Source organism: Oreochromis aureus, linkage group 17 (genome assembly GCF_013358895.1).
Source record: "Oreochromis aureus strain Israel breed Guangdong linkage group 17, ZZ_aureus, whole genome shotgun sequence".
NCBI lineage: Eukaryota > Metazoa > Chordata > Actinopteri > Cichliformes > Cichlidae > Oreochromis > Oreochromis aureus.
In genome coordinates, this window is record NC_052958.1 from 12,183,022 (window position 1) to 12,205,609 (window position 22,588).

The following is a 22,588-nucleotide window of genomic DNA, read 5'->3' on the forward strand; positions in this document are numbered from 1 at the left end:
ACACGTTAGGTGCATACTGAGTACTCAAAAAGGAAAAGATTTGCCCTTCTTAGTGTTCAGCTATAGAACAACACCATCAGCACCATTTCAACACTCATATTCTTAAAGAAAACCACACAAAAAATGCATATTCCTTCTTTTATCTGATTCCTTTATTCACCTTGTTTATTGATACGTTGGATTCATTGTTTTTTTTTTCCTCTTATTTATCTTTCACAGTTTATTCCAGGTGGCAGATAAAACTGGTTCTAGTCCAACAGCAGTCCTGATTTGTTTTACCATGCTGAGGCAGGAACATGTCATAACTTCAATGAGCGGACAAGGAGCAAGCCAGAGTGAAGCAAAATGCAACGCCTTCAAGAAGTTTGGCTTTCTTCATCTTTTTATATCAAATTCACTCAGTCAAGGCAGATAAGACACATGTACACGGTAATTAAAACAAAACAAAAAAAGCTTTGCATAACATTGAATATTTAAATGTGTAGAAAAGCTGTACTTTATGGACACATCTCAATCCAAACACAGGGGTGTGGGAAGGCAAACTGTATTTACACATGATTATTTCCATTTCAATGATCTTTGACTAGTGTCTTGGAATTTTAAAGATTTGCTTTGAATACCCTCAGAGGTTGCATAAAAATGTCTTCCTATTTGAACTAAGGATGCAGATAGCAAAACAAAAACTCCTATACAGTGTCATTAACTTGTGCAGTTTCTTAGCGAAACTGTTGATTAGATTGATCAGATCACAACTGGTTTATTTAGTGTGCTAGTTGACCCACCTTACTATTCCTCTTACACACGAATGTGAAGACTGGAACTGCTCTGAGTCCTGATTTGCAGTACTAAACCTTCACTATGACAACAAAACACTGTTTTCCTAGCAGAAGATATCATTATCATGACGGCGTGGAACTGTATTACAGAACTAAGAGTTAATCATAGGTTTCACTTTGTCGTCACACAGAGGTGTCTAATTTAAAAACACTGCAGATAAAGCATGTAACCTTTCTATGACAAGGGTGTTAACAGTGTGCACTGCAGCCACACATACTGGCGCTTGATGGGAAATGCTGGACGGAGACAGGAAAGAATATGCTAACAATACTGCTTTTGTATTTATGCTGTGACGCTCCATTTTAATTGCACTTTTTTCAAAAACCTCAGAGAATGCGGTCTTTTGTTTGACATTTTAGGAAATATATATATCATTTGTGTCCTAAAGGTACAATCAGCAGCAAGTTACCTTAGCTTAGCAAAAACAGGCAAGCAGCCTTTGTCCAAATGCTACAAAGCCCATAGGCTAGGGCTATAAAAATGGTCTCTTTAATTTGTTTTTGATTTTTTTTTTAATACACAGATGACCAAAGTTTAAATTTGAGTGTGAGTTGACTATTAGTGGATTTAGTTTATTTACTTTAGTTGTTATTTCTGAGCTACAGTAAGTTAAGCTAATCTAAGATACATTTACAGCTAGTGCTACTTAGCTTGGGTTAGTAAAAACAGTTAAAAAAAGTTAAATTGGTTCTTTCAAGTCTACCTGCGTGGATCTGTGAAGTGATTTAATTGGCTCTTTGGTCTAACTGTTACAAAGCACTATTTTTTTTATTAGATTACTTTTTTAAACTTTTTCCTCAATGGTTATCTCCCTTACATTGTTTGTTGCAGAAACACCATTTTCACACCAAAGTGACTTCCTCTGTGGTGAGGCAATTACTTGCAATTAGTTTTTCTAGGAATAGTTTAAGAGTAAATTATTTCATAATTTGTTGCAATTTTTGAAGAAACCCAGAAGCGATAAAATTTTTAATACTAGGGGTAAAAAACCAAAAACCAAAACCCAAACACAGATCTGTAAAGTCACTTTTTGGGTTGGTTAAAGTAAAAGAACATTACATATAAATATTAATATTAGCTGTTATTCTGACCACTAGCCGTGCCTTGTGAGTAGTGTTAAGCAAAATTTAACAGATTTTTTCAGTTACACAGAATACAATCACCATGGTACCTTTAAGTGCTGTGTCACTGACACAAGTGTAAGCAACTTGACAGCTAACATGTTGATTGATGAACATGATCCGACTGGTTGATTTATGTATGGGAAACCCAAAAGTACTTCTAGCTCTAATTAAGTTTCCAATCACAATGTAAAGTTGCTCTTGTCTTCCTCTTACACATACTGATCAGCATCAGACCCTGACAATGATTAACAGAGAGGCCAAGTGGGTGTTGGATTTTCAAAATAAAAGCCTGCTGTATCTTAACAGTAGACTAATATGTTTTAATATGTGTAATTTTCAAAACAAAAGCCCTTAATTCTTTTATAAAATTAATAACACTGATAATTAGGAGTTTGTCAAATTCATCGTGCCACATTTTAAAATTGGAAACCTATTTCATTAAAAAAAACTTTTTAGGATGCAAGTATCATGCTTTTTCTCCCTATATTGTTTTTATCCCCAACTTTCTGCAGCAAGCAACAGACCAAATCTAGTATTGTTGCTACTTCAGAAATTGCACAGTTTAGTTTTATCTTGGGTAGTTAAATGGGACAAGTTGTGATTTTGTCAGGGATATGTAGCTGTATACTAAGCTACTAGTTACACTTTGCTGTAGATAAGTATTTACTCCACAGAAAACAAGAAAATTGTTTTAAATTAAATTTCTCATAGATTTCTTAGTGATAGAGTCCCCTCAGTTTAGTGAAATAGGTTTTTCAGTACAGGGATAGCTAACTGAGACCTGCAATTTCGCTAATGGACACATATTAGCATTCACTTCCCTTTCACAGACAAGTGCAGCTTTGCTTACAGTCTTTTCACTTGCTCAAATCACTCATAGTATCAAATGAAAACTTGCATCACAGCATAGAAATTCTGGGTACCAAACGCACATACGTGTTCAAAGATCGTCATGCTTTCCGAAAGTTCAAATTATGTCACATATCATTCATTCACTACACTGGACAGGAAACAACATGAAATAAAGGTGCAAATATGAAACATCCCAATAGAAAGTACAAGAAAGTAATAAATCGCCTACCTAGACCAGTGCTAATTGTAGCCAAATTCAAAGTCTTATAGAGCCACAGATGTATTTTGACTGAACATATTTTTTTTTTCAAATTATAACTTGGTCCAGCTATGTGTACAACTCATTTTAAGTTACATTTACATATCATCAGCCATTATTACATACCACATATCGTCCAACTGATCCAAGTTTAGCCAAGAAAATCAAGATAATCATGATTAGCATTAGAAATATCCCTTGGTGAAATTATTATTTTCGCCTTAGTAGAGCATAAAGGCACTGGACCTTGTTCAGTGTATCAGAGTGGACAAGAACATAAAGCACAAACCTATGAACATAGTTCAACTTTGACTCAGAGGAATATAGTATTGTGGTACACTCCATGCACTTTCCAGGTAGTCATCCTTTGTTGCTAAATAACAGCATGTCATGATCACATTTATCACTCTCAAATAGCATTTACAGCATTTTTAAGAAACGGCTCTTTCAAAACAAGTCCACCACTTTCAATCCGCAAGGGCTGCAAGTCCACACAAACATATGCCGTGCTGGCTTGTGTGTCAGCAGGTTTCTTTTCCCTTGTGCAAACAAAAAGAAAAAAAAAACTGTTCTAACAGGCTCAGTTATTCCTGTGCTACAATGCAAAATGACAATAATGGCATGAATAAATCACAAAACTTACCTTATAAGTTCAGGTAATGATAAAAAGAAAACAACACTGATTGAAATGTAACTTAGTGACAGGATTTATCTCTTTCTGTCACTCCCTCACTCAATTCAACATCATGTATCAAAGAGACCACTGCTGGCACTTGACAAGTATAGTGCAGTTACCAAGAGACGACTTCAAGCAGCCCCTCTGAAGAAATGCACTGGCTGCGCATTTTTCTTTTTCTTCTTTTGGTCTACGAGTTCTGCTAGCAGTTGAAATGTACCAAAGATTCAGTCATTGATGATTAGAGTCAAATAAAAGGTGAGGTACTTATGTGTGTGTGTTCATTTTGTCTACTTAGCAAATGTTCATTTTTGCTTATAGATGTTTTCCCCTTGACAATGAACCTTAAAAAAAAGAATTGTCATAGTCCTGAATAATCCCATTTGGCAAAGAAAACCATTTGAACACCAGGTTAAAATGCATCTTGGCTAAACATTCTAGGGAATATCGTACTTAAGACAACATTTCTAATGGCTTTTACTTTGAACTAAAGCTCTATTTGGCACCCCAGAATGCCAATCAAGTGCTTGTTTGAAGGAAAGCAGAGAAAAATCTTTCAATAAACACAACGTTCACTCTTCTTTTTTCACCCCCTCATGTGTATGTGTTTGTGTGACTTCTATTTTTTTCCCATGTTCCCCTTGGTCCTGTTCTAGAAGACAGGTTCATCAAACTCTGAGTCTAACTGATTAAATAAAAGATTGGAAACTGAGTTCTTGGCTCTAGAAAGGATGATAACACTTAGTTTAGTCAACTCGGAGCATGTTCACCCTGAGTCAGACATGTACGTGAGTGGTGGAAAAAAACAAGCCGTCCTTGATCAAGCTAATGATACCATGATCTATCCTGGCAACAGGGACATAAACAGCAGAGCACCTGTCTTAATCCAGTGTACTCTGAACTATGAATATGTATCAAGAGTCATCTTATTCACCTCAGCACTCAATTGAGTTTTCGTTATTAGATAAAGCGGACATCCTTAGAAAAAATTTACATTTAAATTCATCAATAAAAGATGTAGCTTGACGAGGATAAAATGCAGATGACAGCAAGTGAAGCTAAGACGTTTTAATGATGGACTTCGAAACCCTCGGAAACTGAATTTGGTCATCTTCAGTGGAAGAGAGGTCCAGGTTCAAACGTAAAATTTTTAGACTATTTAAAATCTTGGCCGACGGCTTTTAATGACTCAACTTCAAAGTTTCCTTTTTTCCCTTCCTCTATTAAATTTAGCTTCTGTTCAACTTACTAGGTACTACCATTATCTCTAGTCTTTCAGTCTTTTTTTGTCCCCCCTTCCGCCCTCCACTTCTTTTATTCTTGATTAACAAAGTCCCAGAGGGGAATGTGCTCCAGCTGCCCCTTCTGTCAGTTACACACAGTCAGTGCACAAAATCCATCCCCCAACCATCCACTCCCATACTTTCACATGTATTAGTCCCAGATGATGCTTTCCATACGGACACTCAACCATGCACACACACACAATTTCAGAAACACAGGTAGATATGGCTAGTTTCAGGAATGTGTAAATATGTTATGCTGTGTGAGTGCGTGCCTGCATGTGTCACTGTGTTCCTTTTTCCCTAGTGTGGTTCATATGGGTGGAGGACATTCTCATAGTAATTAGGGATCAGCTGGGCCAGGGTGGGGGTGGGGATTGGGGGTTTACAGCAGGAATGCGTAGGGAGACAGATGGAGTGCCAAGGTTCTTCATCAGGAATACGAGCACTAATTTATTTCTTCATGTAAACTTCCGGCACTTTCATAAACTAAAGGTTCTTCATGACCAATAAATTCGAGCTGTGTGCGATCGCTTCACTTTTCAAGGCGCTCTAACTTCTTCCTTCCTGAGGGGCGCAACGTCCCACCCTCACACGAAGCGTTCCGCTTTTGTGCAGATGCCAAAGCTGAACAAACTCCTCGGGCATAGCATGGAACCATTTATAGGGCAGGATGTTGTCGTAGTAATGGTGGCTGACCGGTCGCTGATCCAGGTCGACGGAAAACGGCCAGAAGCCGTAGGTTGTGACTTCCTCACACAGTCCTAGGGCTAAGCTCACCAGGAAGAGCCCTGTGGATAGGCGCCTGGCGTGCACACCGTGGGATTTCCAAAATTTACCCACTGTGCGTAGGAATTCAGGGTTGGCAAAAAGCATGGTGAGGTTGGAGGAAGAATCTGCCAGTGTGTAATATGCCCGCAGTGATGGGTCTGTGCCAGGCCTCATGGAAAACGCAGGCATGTAGATGTAGCTCGAGCCATAGACCTTCATACTATCCACAAAATCTTTTCTTGACCACAGGAGGCTCTGAAATCTGAGTAAGAGAGAAAGAGTGATAAAAAGATAACTGTATAACTGTATACTTTAGAGTGATCGCTAACCTGGTGACTTCTCTGCAAACTAAAGATTGCTTTCTTCAGTTGCTTTCTCTTTCTACCCGTTGTTAAAGGAAATGAACTTGCTATACAATGGCCTACTGGACTAACACTTGTGACCACTTGTCAGCAATTTCAGGGGAAATTCAGCTTTTAAATACGAGTAAACAGACAATGTGACAAAGAAAAAAAAGGCTTTGTACTACTACTGCTATTTTTTTTAAGTTATTATTTATTTTGATGTATTTTATGTTTCTTTAAACCCTGATACAATGCCTAGTGTTGCTTCAGCAAATATTCTACTTATTATTTAATAGCTCTGGGCAGAGTTGTTCTTGTCTTATGCATATTACAGCTGCAATTTGTGTCTTTTGCAAAACCCATGTTTAAACATTGCATATCTCATGCCTTCACATTCATTGCACAACTCAATCCATTAGTCTTTTCCATCTGTGTGTGCCTGGGTCCATCTACAATCTGTGTGATGATCCGAGATGGCGGCGCGGACACACGCAGCGGACACAGGAAGCAGCCGCTGCTCCCTGTCCTGATAAAACAGTGTTCCTGTCTTTGTTTTGTTCTTTTTCTTGTTTTTCACAACACACATACAGTCGTGAGCTCCTTCTCAAAATCAAGAGAAGCAAATCCACTAACTTTTTAATCACAGAACCACACTGAGGAACTCAGTGTGGTTCGAAGGCATCTACCATCAGCGACCCCTGCCACAAGATCTCGCCTACAGTGGAAACGTCTCAGGCGGTGCGAGAGGAGACAAAAGAGGGGTACGCGCAGAGGCATCCGGAGCAGGCTAGCGGCTAATCCACACAAACCCGCTATTCCCACTATCGTACTGTCCAACGCGCGTTCCCTGGACAACAGGCTGGATCATGCATGCTTACTTCGGTCCACCTTGAAGTCAGTGAGAGTGTTGTGTCTTCGTCTTTGTGGAAACTTGGCTATAACATTCCCGACAGCGCCATTCAACTCGACCGGCTAACATGCTTTCGAGCAGACAGAGCTCTCGCCGAAGGAGGTAAGACCCGTGGAAGTGGACTCTCTGTTTACATCAACGATGCCTGGTGCCGTGATGCTGTTGTGGCTTGCTAACACTGTTCGCCTCTGCTGGAGCTTATGATCATCAGGTGCAGACCGTTCTACCTACCGAGGGAATTTTCAGCCATACTGTTTGTTGCTGTCTATATCCCTCCCTGCTCCAATAACAACAATAGGATTGAGGCACTGAATGAGCTGTATCAGCATGTCAGTGAGCAGCAGACGGCCCACCCAGATGCTTTTCTTGTCCTAGCGGGTGATTTCAATCATGCAGACCCAAAGACTGTGCTTACCAAACTGCACAAACACAATGAATTTCCCACACGAGGAAACAACATTTTGGACAATGTTTTCACCACCCAGGAAATTACAAAGCCCTCCCCCACCCCACACTGGCTACATCTCAAATTCCATCGATTATGTCATAGAGACCAGGACCATCACTGTCCGGGCCAATCAGAAACCATGACTCACAGGTGAGGTCTACAGGCTCCTGAGGGTGAGAAATGCAGCCTACAGAGCTGGGGATGAGCTGAGCCTAAGAACAGCAAGGGCAAACCTGTCACGTGGCATCAGAGAGGCGAAAAAGCAGTACTCCAGGAGGATTTCACAAAGCTTCAGCGACAGCAGAGACACTCGGAGGTTATGGCAAGGGATACAGACCATCACAGACTACAAGCCCACTCCGCAGACTGCTGTCGGTTCCACCACATTACCGGATGAGCTAAACAAATTCTTCTCTCACTTTGAGACACAGAACTACACCCCCACACACAAGACTCCACCCACCCCTAACAATCAGGTGATGACACTATCCCCAGATAGTGTGTGGAGATCCCTTGCCAGGATCAACACACACTATCCCCAGATAGTGTGTGGAGATCCCTTGCCAGGATCAACACAGGCAAAGCCCCAGGCCCTGACAACATCCTGGGAAGAGCACTGAGGGACTGTGCTGCGGAACTCACAGATGTCTTCAATCCACTAAGCCAGGCTGTCGTTCCCACATGCCTCAAAGGCTCCACCATCATTCGTGTACCGAAGAAGTCCTTTCCCTCCTGCTTTAATGACTACTGTCCAGTCGCACTCACCTCCATCTTTATGAAGTGCTTTGAAAGGTTAGTCATGCATCAAATCAAGACATCTCTTCCCCCCAACCTGGTTCCATTTCAGTTTGCATACCAGTCAAACTGCTCAACCGATGATGCAATTTCAACTGCCCTTCACTCAGCCCTCACACATCTGGACACCAGAGACTAATATGTTAGAATGCTGTTCATAGACTTCAGTTCAACATTCAACACGATCATTCCCCAGCTACACAAACTGGATCTGCTGGGAATCAGCACCTCGCTGTGTAACTGGCTGCTGGATTTCCTGACAGGAAGACAGCAGACAATGCGGGTCGGCAGCAACACCTTCAGCACAAGAACACTGAATACAGGGGCTCCCCAAGGATGTGTGTTGAGCCCCCTGCTCTTCACTCTGCTGACTCACGACTGCACACCATCCCACAGCTTCAACCTTTTCATCAAGTTTGCAGACGACACAACTGTGGTAGCATCATCATCAGCAACAACAATGAGACCTACTACAGGAGTGAAGTTAACCATCTGGCCGAGTGGTGCAGCAACAACAACAACAATGTGGAGAAGGCTAAGGAGATCATCATAGACTTCAGGAGAACTCACACCCTGCACACCCCACTAACCATCAATGGTGCTGCTGTGGAGAAGGTAAAGCAGCACCAAGTTCCTGGGTGTGGACATCTCTCTCTCAGAAGATCTCTCCTGGTCAAAAAACACTGCATCACTGGTCAGCAAAGCCCAACAGCAACTCTACTTCCTCTGAAAACTGAGGAGAGCAAGAGCCTCAACCCCTATTATGAGCATCTTCTACAGAGACACCATCGAGAGCATCCTCACCAGCTGCATCACTATGTGGTATGGCTCCTGCCGAAAAAAGTTACAACGGGTAGTGAGAGCAGCAGAGAGGATCGTGGGTAGTTCTCTTCCCTCCCTCCCTTCTTTCATCTGGAAAGCCCTCTGCATTACAGGTGACTCCACTCATCCGTTCAACAGCTTCTTCAGTTTGCTGCCATCAGGAAGGAGATTGAAGAGCCTCCGGGCCAGAACAAGCAGACTGAAAGACAGCTTCGTCCAACAGGCTGTCATGATGCTGAATTCACTCCCTGCTCTCACACACATGATCTCCAGACCTCCATTCACCTCTTCCCTCTGCTGTTTAAATAATTGTATGGTATTGTATTGTGTTATACATAAGACTTATTTTATTTTATTTTTTTCCTTTATTTATTTTTATATTTTTAGTGTATACTGAGGGCCATGGGAGCATTGCAATTTCAATTGCAATCATATGTACAATGACTGTACATATGGTCTTTGACAATACAACTGACTTTGACTTTGAGTATTTCTGGTCAAGTGACAAATGTGCATTTGCTTAGTGTTTGTGACAGGGGTGCAGTCTCCAACTTGTTTACCTTTTCTCTATGATGCTTGGGTTGGCTGTAACCAGATGTGTCTTCGCGCCCACATCCTCCGCATATTCCTTTGAGATCGGTGGAAGGTTACACCTAAATGAACAGAACAAGCACGAGTCTGAGTTTTCAGTTGGACAAAGGCTGATCAGCTCAGAACATGTTTAGCCCAAGTTAAGTGCATGCGTGAGTAGAGAAAGAAAGCTATCATTAATGGAGCTGCAATACTGGGATTCACCATAGCAACAGGTAAATAAAGAGCAGAGCATCCATTTTAATCCAGTGGACCGAGGAATAACAATGTGGTCACTGTAGGCTATGAGATTTTTTTTAATAAACAGGAAGGGAAAAAGAAGTCATTTCAAATTGCTTGATCTGCTCATGATCACAGATACTATACTTTCTGTGGTCACCTATTACCTAACTTCAGTTTTTACTAGGCTAGATGAAGATGGAATTAAATTTTTACATTAGACATTTAAATCTAATTAATTGACTGGAAGCTGAAAATTGAAGCTGAGAGAAAGTTTACAGTTTACTGAGGGAGCTGTGATATCAGTTACCCAGATAACCACAGATTTGTGGTGGGTCTAAACTCAATTTTTTTTAATTAAATTCAGACAAAAAATTTGGGGCTCTAACAACCTCATTTATTAGAGATGATTTTATTATTTTTGTTTATTACAGGATACAAATAAATTGTTATCCAGTTTATCAATTTATAATATTATTGGATCCGGATGGAATGAGCAGGGAATGAACGGAGATTAACTGGATCATGACCAGTCTTAATCTGTCATCCTTAACGTTTTTGGATCCATCCGATCCAGTTGGCTGATCTATCCTGATCTGTTAAGGAGCCTCTCAGAGTCACTTTGTTATCTGAGACTGATTTAGGTTATTTTCAGTAGAAAATATGCCGACGTTCAGAATTTGAATGTCAGACACTATACGTTTACATAATTTAACGACTGCATCTCAATCTGTGACCAACTGTCACCAAGAAATGTTCAGAACACAGGGTGTCTAGAGGTTGAATTTAACACTTGCACATTCAGTTCTGTTTTAGATTCTTGAACTCAATTCAACTCGATTTATTTCACATATTCACCTCCAAGATCCCAACTGTGACAGCCTATCTTTTTTAAATCAACGTGAATATTAGCCAAGATGACAAATGACAGATTGTTGATCAGAGTGTTATCTGCCCTAAGCTTTATACAGATAAGTTAAACAATGATTGCTAAAGTATATCAACATTTTTCCGGGAACTCTCCCTTTAATTTTTATTGAGTGGAAAAAAGTTAGCATTATGCTAACATAGCTGTGTCGCTAACAATCACGTAGCACATAATCATATACCAGCTAGTCCAACTTCAGTAACCCTACAAACATCACTGTTGTTTAGTTTTCTGTCTTCATTTATGTTGGAAGTGATAGCATGTTTAGGTGGAAACTAGCGAGCTAACTTCCTGCTAACTTCTAACTCTGTTAAATTTAATAAATTCTGTTTTCATGGATGCCTGAATGTTAAACTTGTTACACCTGGTAAAGCAGCAACGCTGATCATTTTATTAAAGATGAAAAAATTTAGACAGTTTTTAACTCTCAGTGATGCCGCAGTGTTCGTTTGACTTTGGGACCTGAAGCAGACGGAGTTTTGGACACAGATTACTCCGCGGGGCTCCTGACTACGGTAGCCATAATGCTCCGACAATCCATCAAGCAGTGCGGCTTTGTAGCTTACCAAAGTCGTACTAAAACATTTTTGACAGATTTTTGAGCGCCGTGTACCACATAAAATTTGTTTGAGGCCAGTAAGCACAACCAGAATTCATACATAAGGCGCACCAGATTATAAGGCGCACTGTTGACTTTTGAGAAAATTTAAAGATTTTAAGTACGACTTATACTGTGGAAAATATGGTAAATTAAGTTAATTGACTCTACTTATTCACTCTAGTATTATGCACTGTGACAGCAACTTAATGAGAAAAGAAATTTAGTCAGAGAGAAAGGGAGTTTATGGAAGAAAATGTCTGTTACTCTGGTAACTGACAGGACTTGCGGATAGGAAGCACAAGATGAGGTGGAAATGATAAAGAAAGAAAGTGCAGAGGTGGAGCAGGAAGAGGCATAATGACAAAGAGATGATGATATGTGCAAATGTTAAACGGTCATGTATAGTTTGAAAAAGTTATTTGTGATTTTTAAGTTAAGAGTAATTTATAAGATGTACTATGTATGTGGCCGGTTTCTAGACAGAAATAAAATGCAATTAGGTGGAACAGTGATCACCACAGCAATCAAGATGGTGGGGCAACATGGTGGCTTCCACAAATCGGGGGACGCTCCTATGTATTTTTAATGGACGGAAATCTAAGTTTATGCAAATGCATAAATGATTTGTTGGAAGATGTAATTGCACACGGATCAATTAATATTTATGAGTATTTTTTTTTCTTTTAAATAACCACAAAAATGCTTACTGTATCTTTAAGTTAACGCCCTTTCTGGAATAGAAAACTCAAAGCTTCCCTTATTTCATGTTTAACAGACATACCGCTGTTACCTAAACCTTCTTCCTGGAATAGGGCCAACAGTCAAAGTAAATTTAGGAGGTGACTCAAAAGATAACCACTAAGCACACAGACAAAAAATACACACTCAACATTATACAGATAACCTAATTTAAACATAACAAGACAGAAACAGTTTCACTTCACTGTCGCTAAAAGCAAAGAAATGCTCTGTTGTGTTTTCCCAAGTAGGACAATCTGCTGTGCTTTGTGTTAAGACTGACACATACCTAGCCAGAGTACGTCAGTGACCATGAATTAAAAGATGTTTGTGCAAATCCAGCTTGTATCAAGTGTTTATCCAGAAGTATTCACTATTTCCTGGCGCTCTCAAAGGTCATCCTTTAGTTGAAATACATATGTCATGCATTTTTCTGCATGCACGAGGTCTGTTGACTGTTGATGGTACATTAGTTCTTCAACTTGAACTTCTACTGCCCTTATAACTGATGAAAATGTGACCTTTCCTCCCCCGGTCTCCTCCTCAGTCTCAAGTCTTTACTCCTAGTATAATATAACAGAAGCTAAATATCTGAAATACCCCATCAGATGGGTTTTTTTTTCTGCTTAACCTCTTTTCTTTCTCATCCTCACTGTGGCCCATTTTTCTATATCTGTTCTTCCTTCTTGGTTGAAATCGACACCAGCTCTTATAATCACTGATGGTATCTAGCTGCTCTCTGGGGCACTACTGATTCAAATTTGGAGCATCGCTGAAGCGGCTTTTGTTTCTTACCTCATAACAAAGTCGGCCTGGTCGATATCCCTGCCACACTTGCTGTGCCTGAGAATGCCGCCATTGCCCACCACCGCACACTTCTTCAGCGGAAGCTGCAAAGGGTTTTCCTGCACAGGAGACAACATTAAGCTTTGTTAGCATACACACCAGCCACTATCTCCTAAACACATGACGCACAAATACAAATGTTAATTTTTCTGAGGCCAAAACACAAGTCACCTTGTAACACCCCAAGCCTAATGCTAATGTGCCTTTATAGCCCCCGGGTGCTGACCGACAAAACCAGCAAAGTGATAAGAAGAGTTGAGGCAGGCTGAGGTAATAGAGATTATGGATCATACACAGTTTCTGGCATATGACATATCCTTGTTATGTATAACATAATACGGATAAGGAGATGATTTAAGGGACTTTAAACTTGGCATGGTTGTTGGTGCCAGAGAATTTCAGAAAGTGCTGATCTATGGAGATTTTTCCACACAACCACTGCCATCACAGCAGTTTTCTAGGGAAAATGCCTTGTTGATGCCAGAGATCCAAGGAGAATTGCCAGATTTTGAGCTGATAGGACAGCGACAGTAACTCAATAATCACTTGTTACAACTACAGTATGCCGAAAAGGATCTCTATATGTACAGCACATTGAACCGTGAAACAGATGGGTACAGCATGGTAAATGGTGAATAGACTGGTTCTCACATACTGATTTTCTACTCTGCTGGAGGACTCAAAATGCCTTACACCGGTGGTCCCCAACCTTTTTTGCCCCACGGACCGGTTTATGTCCGACAATATTTTCACGGACCGGCCTTTAAGGTGTCGCAGATAGATACAACAAAAACAAAATAAAACCAAAAAAAAAGAAGATTTATTCATAACACACGGAAAAAGACCCAGGGAAACTGAGTTAACGATAAAAACAATAAAAAAAATGACGCTAAACACCGATAAACCATGAATTTCGCACCCGAACCTCAACTCTTGCGGCCCGGTTTAAACGGCCTGGGGGTTTGGGACCGCTGCTTTACACAGCATGCCTCAATTACTCATTCAGCCATTCACATAAGCACTTCTGTCGACGTCTAAGTGCTTTTTAACACACAGACTGTGAAGACACAAATATTCCTACTTTCTGATAAATGCATCAGAGAGCAAATTATGATTCAGTATCTTGGCATGCAGACAAGGATCACATCACCAATATTCCAAATTGATGGAGAGCACTGCTCTAACCTGTCTATACCTTTCAACATTGCTGGTGCCTTTTACATGGAACCATTTCCACTAAAGCATCTCCATATCAACAGAGATGCAGACTTTTTAGGTGAGCGCTGACAATAAACCTCACAGTCCCTCTCCTTTTTAATCTAGAGGACATGGTGTCCATGCTTTCCCCCCAAAATTTCAAATTTCAAATCTTCCGTTTTCCACTTTACTGTAGTCCATTTGAAATAAACAACCAACAAGGAAGTGACAACAAAAATGTCACTACCAGTAATCAATTTTCTTGCAGTGAATCATTATCTTAGCATCACCACAGCTGAAAACTTGTTAAAGATTTCATTAAAGCTGCTGCAGAAGACACTAAAACACCACCCAAAAGAAATGTCCTCTCTTTGTGCATTGACTGCATTTAACTCAAGGGAATGGATTAAGTGAGACAGTGGAAACAATTGTTCTCATTATTCCCCTCAGAGTGCACCCGCTTGAGACACACACACACACACACACACACACACACACACACACACACACACACACACACACACATAGAGACGCAAACACATACTCTTTGCCCTTAGAGTCTCTTTTAGACCTTTAGCAGCAAATCAAGAACAGGAAGGAAACCAGAAAAAAAAAGCTACAGCTGTAGAGCTTTAAAGGAAGACACTTATTTAGCAACAGCACCTTGCTACTTACATTAAACCAAATCTTTTACTAATACGTGGACAGATTTTTAGTTCAGCTTGTTAAGTTGACCTGATTTATCCAACTGACTGAAAACACAAATTTACCATTATATAAAAGAGAAAACATGTTTAAGGAGTTAGTGTTGGACTTCTGTTCTATTTTTTGGTGTTATAATAATAAAGCTGATCGTCAGAGTGCATGTAAGATTTTTCACTCAGTCAGTTGTGCTGCATACACTGTCAAAGGTCTAGAGAAAAGGAAAGACATCACTAAGTAAACGTTAAAAAAAAAAAGATTATAGGACTCTACTGCTCAGTTCACTGGGCTGTATGTATATATGCTCTGTTTCAGTCACTGAACTAACCAGCAATTAACTGTCAAAGCCCTAATTGGCACATTCCCTGGCACATGCCCAGATACTGGAGCTGCTGCCAGCTTGGTGCAGCGTGGCTGCTTGTCTGCGTTCAGACCTGCAATCACAGCAATGGGAGTTGAGAAGAAGGGAGTGCTTGTGTGTTTGAATTTGAGCACAGTACATCCCACCTAACTATCAGTTATCTTTTTACTGGGAACCATAACTAGCCACAATATAGGTTTAAGGAAGTGAACCGGTGCCCATAACAATATGCAGTAGACACAAGGACACAGCTCTAGAGAGGAGCAGGGAAATGAAAAGATGACACATAGAATATAAAGACCTAATCACATTATTTAGTCATAAAAACACACTTAGAGTTGGGCAAAACAGTCACTTTATAGAGTCAGTTCACTTAAAATCACAAAAACCACCGTGTTACCTTATCACACTGTTTTGTTATGGAAATAATGTTCAGCTCCACTGTTTACAATGTTCTGAGCACTGTCTGCCACACATGTCGATTAACAGGTACATTAAGTGGAAAACTGGTTTAATATACATATTATACATTGCAGGAAATCTAATAAACAACTACTCCATGCAAATCTGCCTGTAAGCAGACTCTCTCAATGTGCAACAAACAGATCTGCAGTTTTCCTCGAAAGTGTTAACAAGTTTGAGGTGAGAAAAAAAGTTGCTGAGTTTGTGTCCCCTGTACGGCCAGACCAAAGCTAAAGATAGATTTCAGCAGCTGTGTATTGTTATTGAGTGGCTTGGTATGAAGTGGAATAGATTGGTGGGCATTACCACTGGCATTAGCACTGGTACCGAGAAACTTAGAGAAGGAAAATGGAGATCCAACAGTGGTTCTGCACTGCATTATACATCGACATGCAGCAAATGCTCGACATTTAAACATACCATGTCTGTTCGCCTGAAATGTGTAAATTACACCAGATCCAGAGGTTTAAAACACTGCCAATTCTGAGCATTTTGGGAACAAATCAAGGGATTGTATGTACTGTACTTTAATGAAGTGTGTTGGCTCAGCAGGGGAAACGTGTTAAAAAGATTTTTTTAAGTTAAGAGCTGAAGTGATGCGTTTCATGGTGAAGCGTTTCATGGAAACTGGAAGACTGGATGTTCCTAAGATCAATGATCCAAAATGGATAATGAATTTGGCATTCCTTGTAGACATGACACAGGAGCTACACATCCTGAACCTAGATCTACAGGATCCCGGACAGCTCATCACAACGGCCTATGAGACTGAACTGTGTGGTTTTTTCTTTTTTGTAGTCTTCGAGCACTACCGTGGGCCTCCAATGAAACGACCCGAGCTCATCTGAGATTGAGACCCCTGCTCTAAATGTAAGAAACAAAGCAACGCTCCCAGTATACTTCATTGAAAACAGAGCTGTTTCAGAAATCTCAAAACCAAGGTCTATAGTTCCATTAGATTTTTTTTAAAAAAACCCCAAAAACAACGATTTGGATTATAGTTGACAGATCACCAAAACAAAAGGTGAGGTCTTGAAAACTGCTTGATTTGTCCAAAACACATACATTTATTTTGCCATCATCTAAAAAAAAAGAAAACCAGCATATCTATATTTGAGAAACAGGATCCCGTCTTTCTATGCCACTGTTGCTTAAGAAATCCTTCCTGTAATTGGTTGTGAAAACAGCTGCAGGTTCATCTCCACAAATGAAATCACAGTGCCAGATTTAATTTGGATAAAGCAATGTAGTCTGATTTTAGAGCATTATGTGGAGCAAAAACGCATAGATTCTGCTAACCAGGAAATAGGAGAGGTGAAGTATGCGATTTACTGCTAAGCGCAGATGATATCTCTCTCTTTAGCTCAACATTTTCTTTTACATTTGCAAGTGATTTATCTGCAATGAAATCGCGTTGTTGCAGCATGTAGTACAGTCAACTGCTTTTGAACACAAATATCTAATCAGACAATCGCATGGCAGCAACTCATTGGTCAAACTAAATGGTGAAATAGGGTGATTTAAGTGACTTTAAACATGGCATGGTTGTTGGTGTCAGAAAGGCTGGTTTGAGCAATTCACAATTGCTGATGTACTAGAGGAATCCCCAGAAACACTATGATACGATCACAATACTTCCGACATGATTCAATATCAGTGTGATTTTTATTTTGAGATTTGAAACCAGACTGTGAAACATGTCAACACTATGGCAGGCTCAGAATTAAGCATAAACATGAAAGCATGAATTCATTCTGCTTGTAGCAACAAAATCAGTTTAGGCTGGTGTAGAGCTGGGCGATAAAACGATAACGATATGTATTGTGAAATAACTTTTTCTCGATAGAAAAATTAAACTATTGCGATAGGCCTCATCTCTCTTGTCCTCTTAAAAAAAAAAAAGAACAGCCAATCCAAATTAAGTAGCGCAGAGCCGAACCAATCACAGCCGCAGTGTCACGTCACGTGACTTGTTACGTACAGCACAAGCGCCAAGGCGCACATGTGTATTTGTTTTTGCAGCCGTGCAGCACGGGTAATGAAGGAAATGAGTTTGCCGACTAGAGAAAAATCAACCGAGGCGTGAGCGAAGGTTACCGAAGAAAAAACAGATGATGGTTCCAATGCTGGAGAGCTTGTCGAACAGAAGGGCCACAGAAGTTCCGTGAGTGTGAAGGTATTTCGGCTATTTCAAGTCTGACAAAAAACAGAGTAGCGCGACTGTAAATTGTGCCGAAAGCAAGTCTGAAATACAATAAAGCGGTGCATGCTCAATCTCTGACTGAAAGCGCTGATTCGTCATTCGGCTTTTGTCAGACTAAAGTAACTGTTAAAACTGTTTGAAAAGCTAAGCTATACAACAAGGAGAGATTGAGAATTTCCTTTTAGTTCTCAGTTTATTTGATATTGACAAAAGTTAGTCAATTTTGTCTGTTCTTCTGTAAAACGACCTAAGATTTATTTTTAGAATTAATATTTTGTTTCTAAGTGGAATTGACAATTTAGTAGTGTGTTTTGTTTGTTCTATTTTGAAACTTAAACGCTTTAGCGGCTGCCTTTTGTGTAGTTTGCAATATTTGCCTTTATTTATCTGAAACTGAAGTCAGAATCAGAATCAGAATCAGCTTTATTTGTCGCTAGCAGGTTGCCCTGCAGTGAGATGGGACTCATGTTCCTTAAGTACATCTGCCCTGTTGAACTTATTATGGGAAATAAATATTTTAATTAAAACAAGCTGCTAATTATTTCACATTTTACTTGTGAGCAACGGCACATTTAAATCTTACAAATATAGTTATTTGGCTTATATCGTGATATATATCGTTATCGCCTGAAATGAAAAAAACATATCGTGATATGAAAAAATCTTATATCGCCCAGCTCTAGGCTGGTGGTGGTGATGTAATGGTGTGAGGGACGTTTTATGGGCACACTCTAGGTCCCCTTTGTATCAACTGAGGATCATTTAAGGCCACACCCTACCCAAGTATTGTTGCTGGCCATGTCCATTCCTTTATGACCATAGTGTATCCATCTTCTAATTGCCGCTTTCAGCAGGATGAACCTTCTCACAAAGCTCAATAAATGTCAAACTGGTTTCTTGAACATAACAATAAGTTCACTGTCCTGAAATAGCCTCCACAGTCACCAGATCTCAATGCATCAGAGCACTCTGCATGTGGAGGACTGGATGAATCTCGTCATAGATGTGCAGCACATAAATATGCAGTAACTGTGTGATGCTGTCATGTCAATAAGGATGAAAATCTCTGATGAATGTTACCTGTACCGTGTTGAATATATGCCACAAGTAATTAAGGCAGTTCAAGCTAGTACTAACAAACTGTACCTAATAAAGTGTTCGGTGACAGTAAGTCTATGTTTAAACCAATATATTAAATGCAAATTTAGGTTGGTCCCTACATTATAATCTCATTTCTTTTATTTATTCACACTCACCTCCCCCTGTCCTTCATGAAAGAACATGCACAGCTCATGCCTGCAAATTAGGGTAAAATATTCACCACATGTACCAAGCAGGATATGTGACTCCAGATCTAAAGCCTCAGAGGAAGAACTCAATACGGTAAACACAGCAACAGCACCTACACCTATAGTTCCTTGGAGCCACGCCCCTTTCCAGTTTTAAGTAGTGTTGCAACAACACTGTCTTAGACTTAAGTGGAGAATGAAAACCACAACAGGACTTATCTAGTTGAGTGGTATAAACGCACAGAGTAGGAGTCTTTTTAATGTTGAAAAAAAAATGTAAAAAGGAAATTGCAGCGAAGAATAACTAAAAAACAGAAATATTTTGTGTTATCTTTTTCAGCTTTCAAGTTGCCCCAAACCACTAATCTTATCACATAGGCGTTGGTGGTATAGTGGCTAGCATAGCGGCCTTCCAAGCAGTTGACCCGGGTTCGATTCCCGGCCAACGCAGTCTCCTTTTTGCTTGTTTTACGTTATTGTATTTTTGCACAACTCTGTTGCTTGTGAAGCTCACACACAAGAATTTCACTCGCATGTACTGTACCAGTGTACCTGCACATGTGACGTGACAATAAAAGTGATTTGATTTGATCTTCATATTGACTCCTGTCCACACTAAGAGCTGTAGACCTGTAATCCTCTCGCCTTTAAGAGGATGTCCATCTTCCCCCCTGCCCACTCCCCTCCTCCATTAAGGATCAGCTAGATTTCACACTAAACCAGTCACCACAACACATCTGTAATGCACCGGGTAGGACAGAAATCAATTCTCATCAAGACACAGCTGCCGGTCTTAAAAACATGGGTCTCTAGATGTGGGAAAATGAAAACCCCACAATAAAACCAAGAGGAAGGACTCCTATGTGAACAGACCGTCACAGCAACTCAGACAGCAGTATTTTCTGAGAAACATAAAAGTGTTACTTATCAGTATACCTGTACAAAGAGAGAGTACGTGTTGTTGTTGACGGTGTGCGAGTAGTAAAACTCGCCATCGTACCACAGGACTTTGCCCACAGGGGAGTTCTCCTTGGTCACTGCAAACATCCGCTTCGGATCGCAGCATTCTGACAGCAGCTTCCTGTGGAGAGAGGAGGAAGCATCAATTTTGGTGACTGTTTTTGAAATACTTTCTGGTAATAACTAGACAATGACAGGTAATAATACATCTGTAGCTATCTTCCCAAAGGAAGGCACCATTGTGTCATGACGATTAGTGCATACAACTAAACTAAATTAGATACTTTAACTATATTACATTATTACATCAGGCTCATTTTAAACTGCCTTTTCTCTCATCTGTTAATTCCCAAGAAGCAAGCAAACCCAAGTCATTAACATAAAAAAGGTCTCAAGAGCTCCATTAAAAGAGAACCACAGAAACAACCCAGCTCCAAGTGAGCATCACATTCTACAGCAGGCCTGCTCTTCAGGGGTCACTTTCACTGATTACCCTGTAATCGGCTTTACCTCTGAGAATGTTGAATAAGATATAAATAAAACTGCCACTGTGTAACTAACACGCTGTGAGCTCTATTTTTGCTTTGTCTGTGGTCATCTTTATGTCTGAGACACTACTGTAATACACTAGAATTACTCCCTTTAGAATTATGGTTTTGTTTGTCATAATTGTTGGTCTTAAAGCAGCAAAATATTAAAAGCATGTATTAATTACGAGATTGAAACTGAAATTAGAGGCCTCATTTTTCCTGGGAACCAGTTACATTTAGCAATAAGCCTTAAAATTATTATTAATCATTTCATCTTCTCTTGAAACACACTTAAATCCAACGTGGGGGTTTTGGGGGGATCGACACTGCCAATCACAGCTTGAAGCTTATTAAAGGAAATTCACAGCTCTGAGTCGAACCTGTACAAATCGATGCCGGTCTGGTTCTTCTGCCATTCTTCCCCCTGCCTCAGCACCTCCTCCACTATTTCTTTATCGCTCGGCAGTCTGTAGACGGGGAAAACGTAAAACCAGCAAAGCACCAGCACGCACAGAGCGGCCCACGCCGACAATTTGGCCCGGTAGCATCGGAGAAACATCTTTCCCTTTTATTTTATTTTCCCTCAATATCTCCCCCCTTTTTTTCTTATTTCTTTCTCAAAACCACCAGCAGAGCGAAGCCTGTGGTGTGAAACGCAGTCTTTTCAAAGCAGGTCTCTCCGTCCGCGCCGAATCCCCGTCTCATCCCGCAGACGCGGTGGGGGTATGGAGGAGCAAGGTAGTCTGTTATCCGGTTGTTTGGCTCGAGCATCGGTTTGGAAAACCGTTTTTTTCTTGGCGAGGTTTTAACAGCGAGAAGCGACAGCGTCTATCCCTGCAACGGCTGGCGCTGGGTCGCGGGGCTGTGGGGCATCGTGTGTGGCTCTGCAGGAATCTGCTGTTCTGCTCTTGGTGCATCACCATCTCCATTACAGCGCGTTCTTCGTGAGGAGGCACGCGTGTTCCCTCCAAACCCCGCGTCCTGCTGCATCCCGATTCTGTATGTCCCACTCCTTTCCACCTGGATCTCTTTCTCGACCCCCACCCCCACGACCACCACGACCACGACCACCGCGCGTTATCTCCCAGATCCTGGGCTGTCCTGCTGTGGGGGTCTGCGGTGCAAGTTAACCAGTCCGACTCAGCTTCCCTCCACCTCCCCGTCTTTCTTCTGTCGACACCTCCCCCTCCCTCACCCCTTTTCCCTCAGACAAAGTGCTTCTTGTGCACTCGGAGGCGCATCAAGGCCAATAAAGTACCGCGTGCGACAACGGAAAACGGCTTTCAAAATAAAAGCACACCCGATCCTTACGGCTCACACTTGTCCACTTCTCCCCTGCACCAGCAAGCTGAGAAGGACCTGAACACAATTTAGGTTTGAATTTTATTTAATTTATTTTATTAAACTGTCTGCTCTAACACAACATATAGCTAAAATCATGGATAAATAGCTCTTTCAGCTCGTCATGTTTATTTAGGGATAATCCAAAACGCAGATGTTATATAAGTTAGTCATAAAATATTTTTTTTATGTTTTTACGGCCTCTGTCGTTGTAATGCAACCTTTGTAACAGTCCCCCCACCCCTGCCCCCCTTGCTGGAAGTTCCTTTTTGCTCAAATCTGTTGGAGTGCCACGTTTCCCTCTCTACAATCTACAAATATACAAAGCAAACAGTGGCGGTCCTAGCCTATTTGGCGCCCTGGGCGAACACTCCTCTGGCGCCCCCCCACACACACACACACACACACACACATATGAAGACAGAGAAATATAGTATGCAAACGGCTACTAAACAGACATCATAATTCGTCATACAATGAGAACAGGACAAATCAACAA

General features: G+C 40.7%; 1 protein-coding gene and 1 non-coding gene across 2 annotated transcripts; one reads left to right on the forward strand and one right to left on the reverse strand.

Moving 5' to 3' along the window:
• Positions 1-130: 130 nt before the first annotated feature.
• st8sia1 (ST8 alpha-N-acetyl-neuraminide alpha-2,8-sialyltransferase 1) lies at positions 131-21,951 on the reverse strand. Its single transcript, XM_031726534.2, has 5 exons — positions 21,129-21,951; positions 20,195-20,339; positions 12,994-13,103; positions 9,682-9,774; positions 131-6,064 (listed from the first exon to the last, which is right to left on the reverse strand). Exons 1-5 carry the CDS (start codon positions 21,305-21,307, stop codon positions 5,584-5,586), a joined length of 1,008 nt encoding a protein of 335 aa, XP_031582394.1. The 5' UTR covers positions 21,308-21,951; the 3' UTR covers positions 131-5,583.
• On the forward strand, positions 19,637-19,708 carry trnag-ucc. Its single transcript has one exon. It is a non-coding gene; the product is annotated as a tRNA-Gly (tRNA).
• Positions 21,952-22,588: the final 637 nt, after the last annotated feature.

Bases quoted from the DNA above. Each gene is read 5' to 3' on its own strand.
- st8sia1 (XM_031726534.2), bottom strand. From the start codon at position 21,307: ATGTTTCTCCGATGCTACCGGGCCAAATTGTCGGCGTGGGCCGCTCTG. The intron at 9,775-12,993 runs GTAAGAAACAAA...CTGTTCATTTAG, and splicing joins CAGGCCGACTTTGTTATGAG to GTGTAACCTTCCACCGATCT. The intron at 6,065-9,681 runs GTAAACAAGTTG...TCTCTTACTCAG, and splicing joins CCAAGCATCATAGAGAAAAG to ATTTCAGAGCCTCCTGTGGT.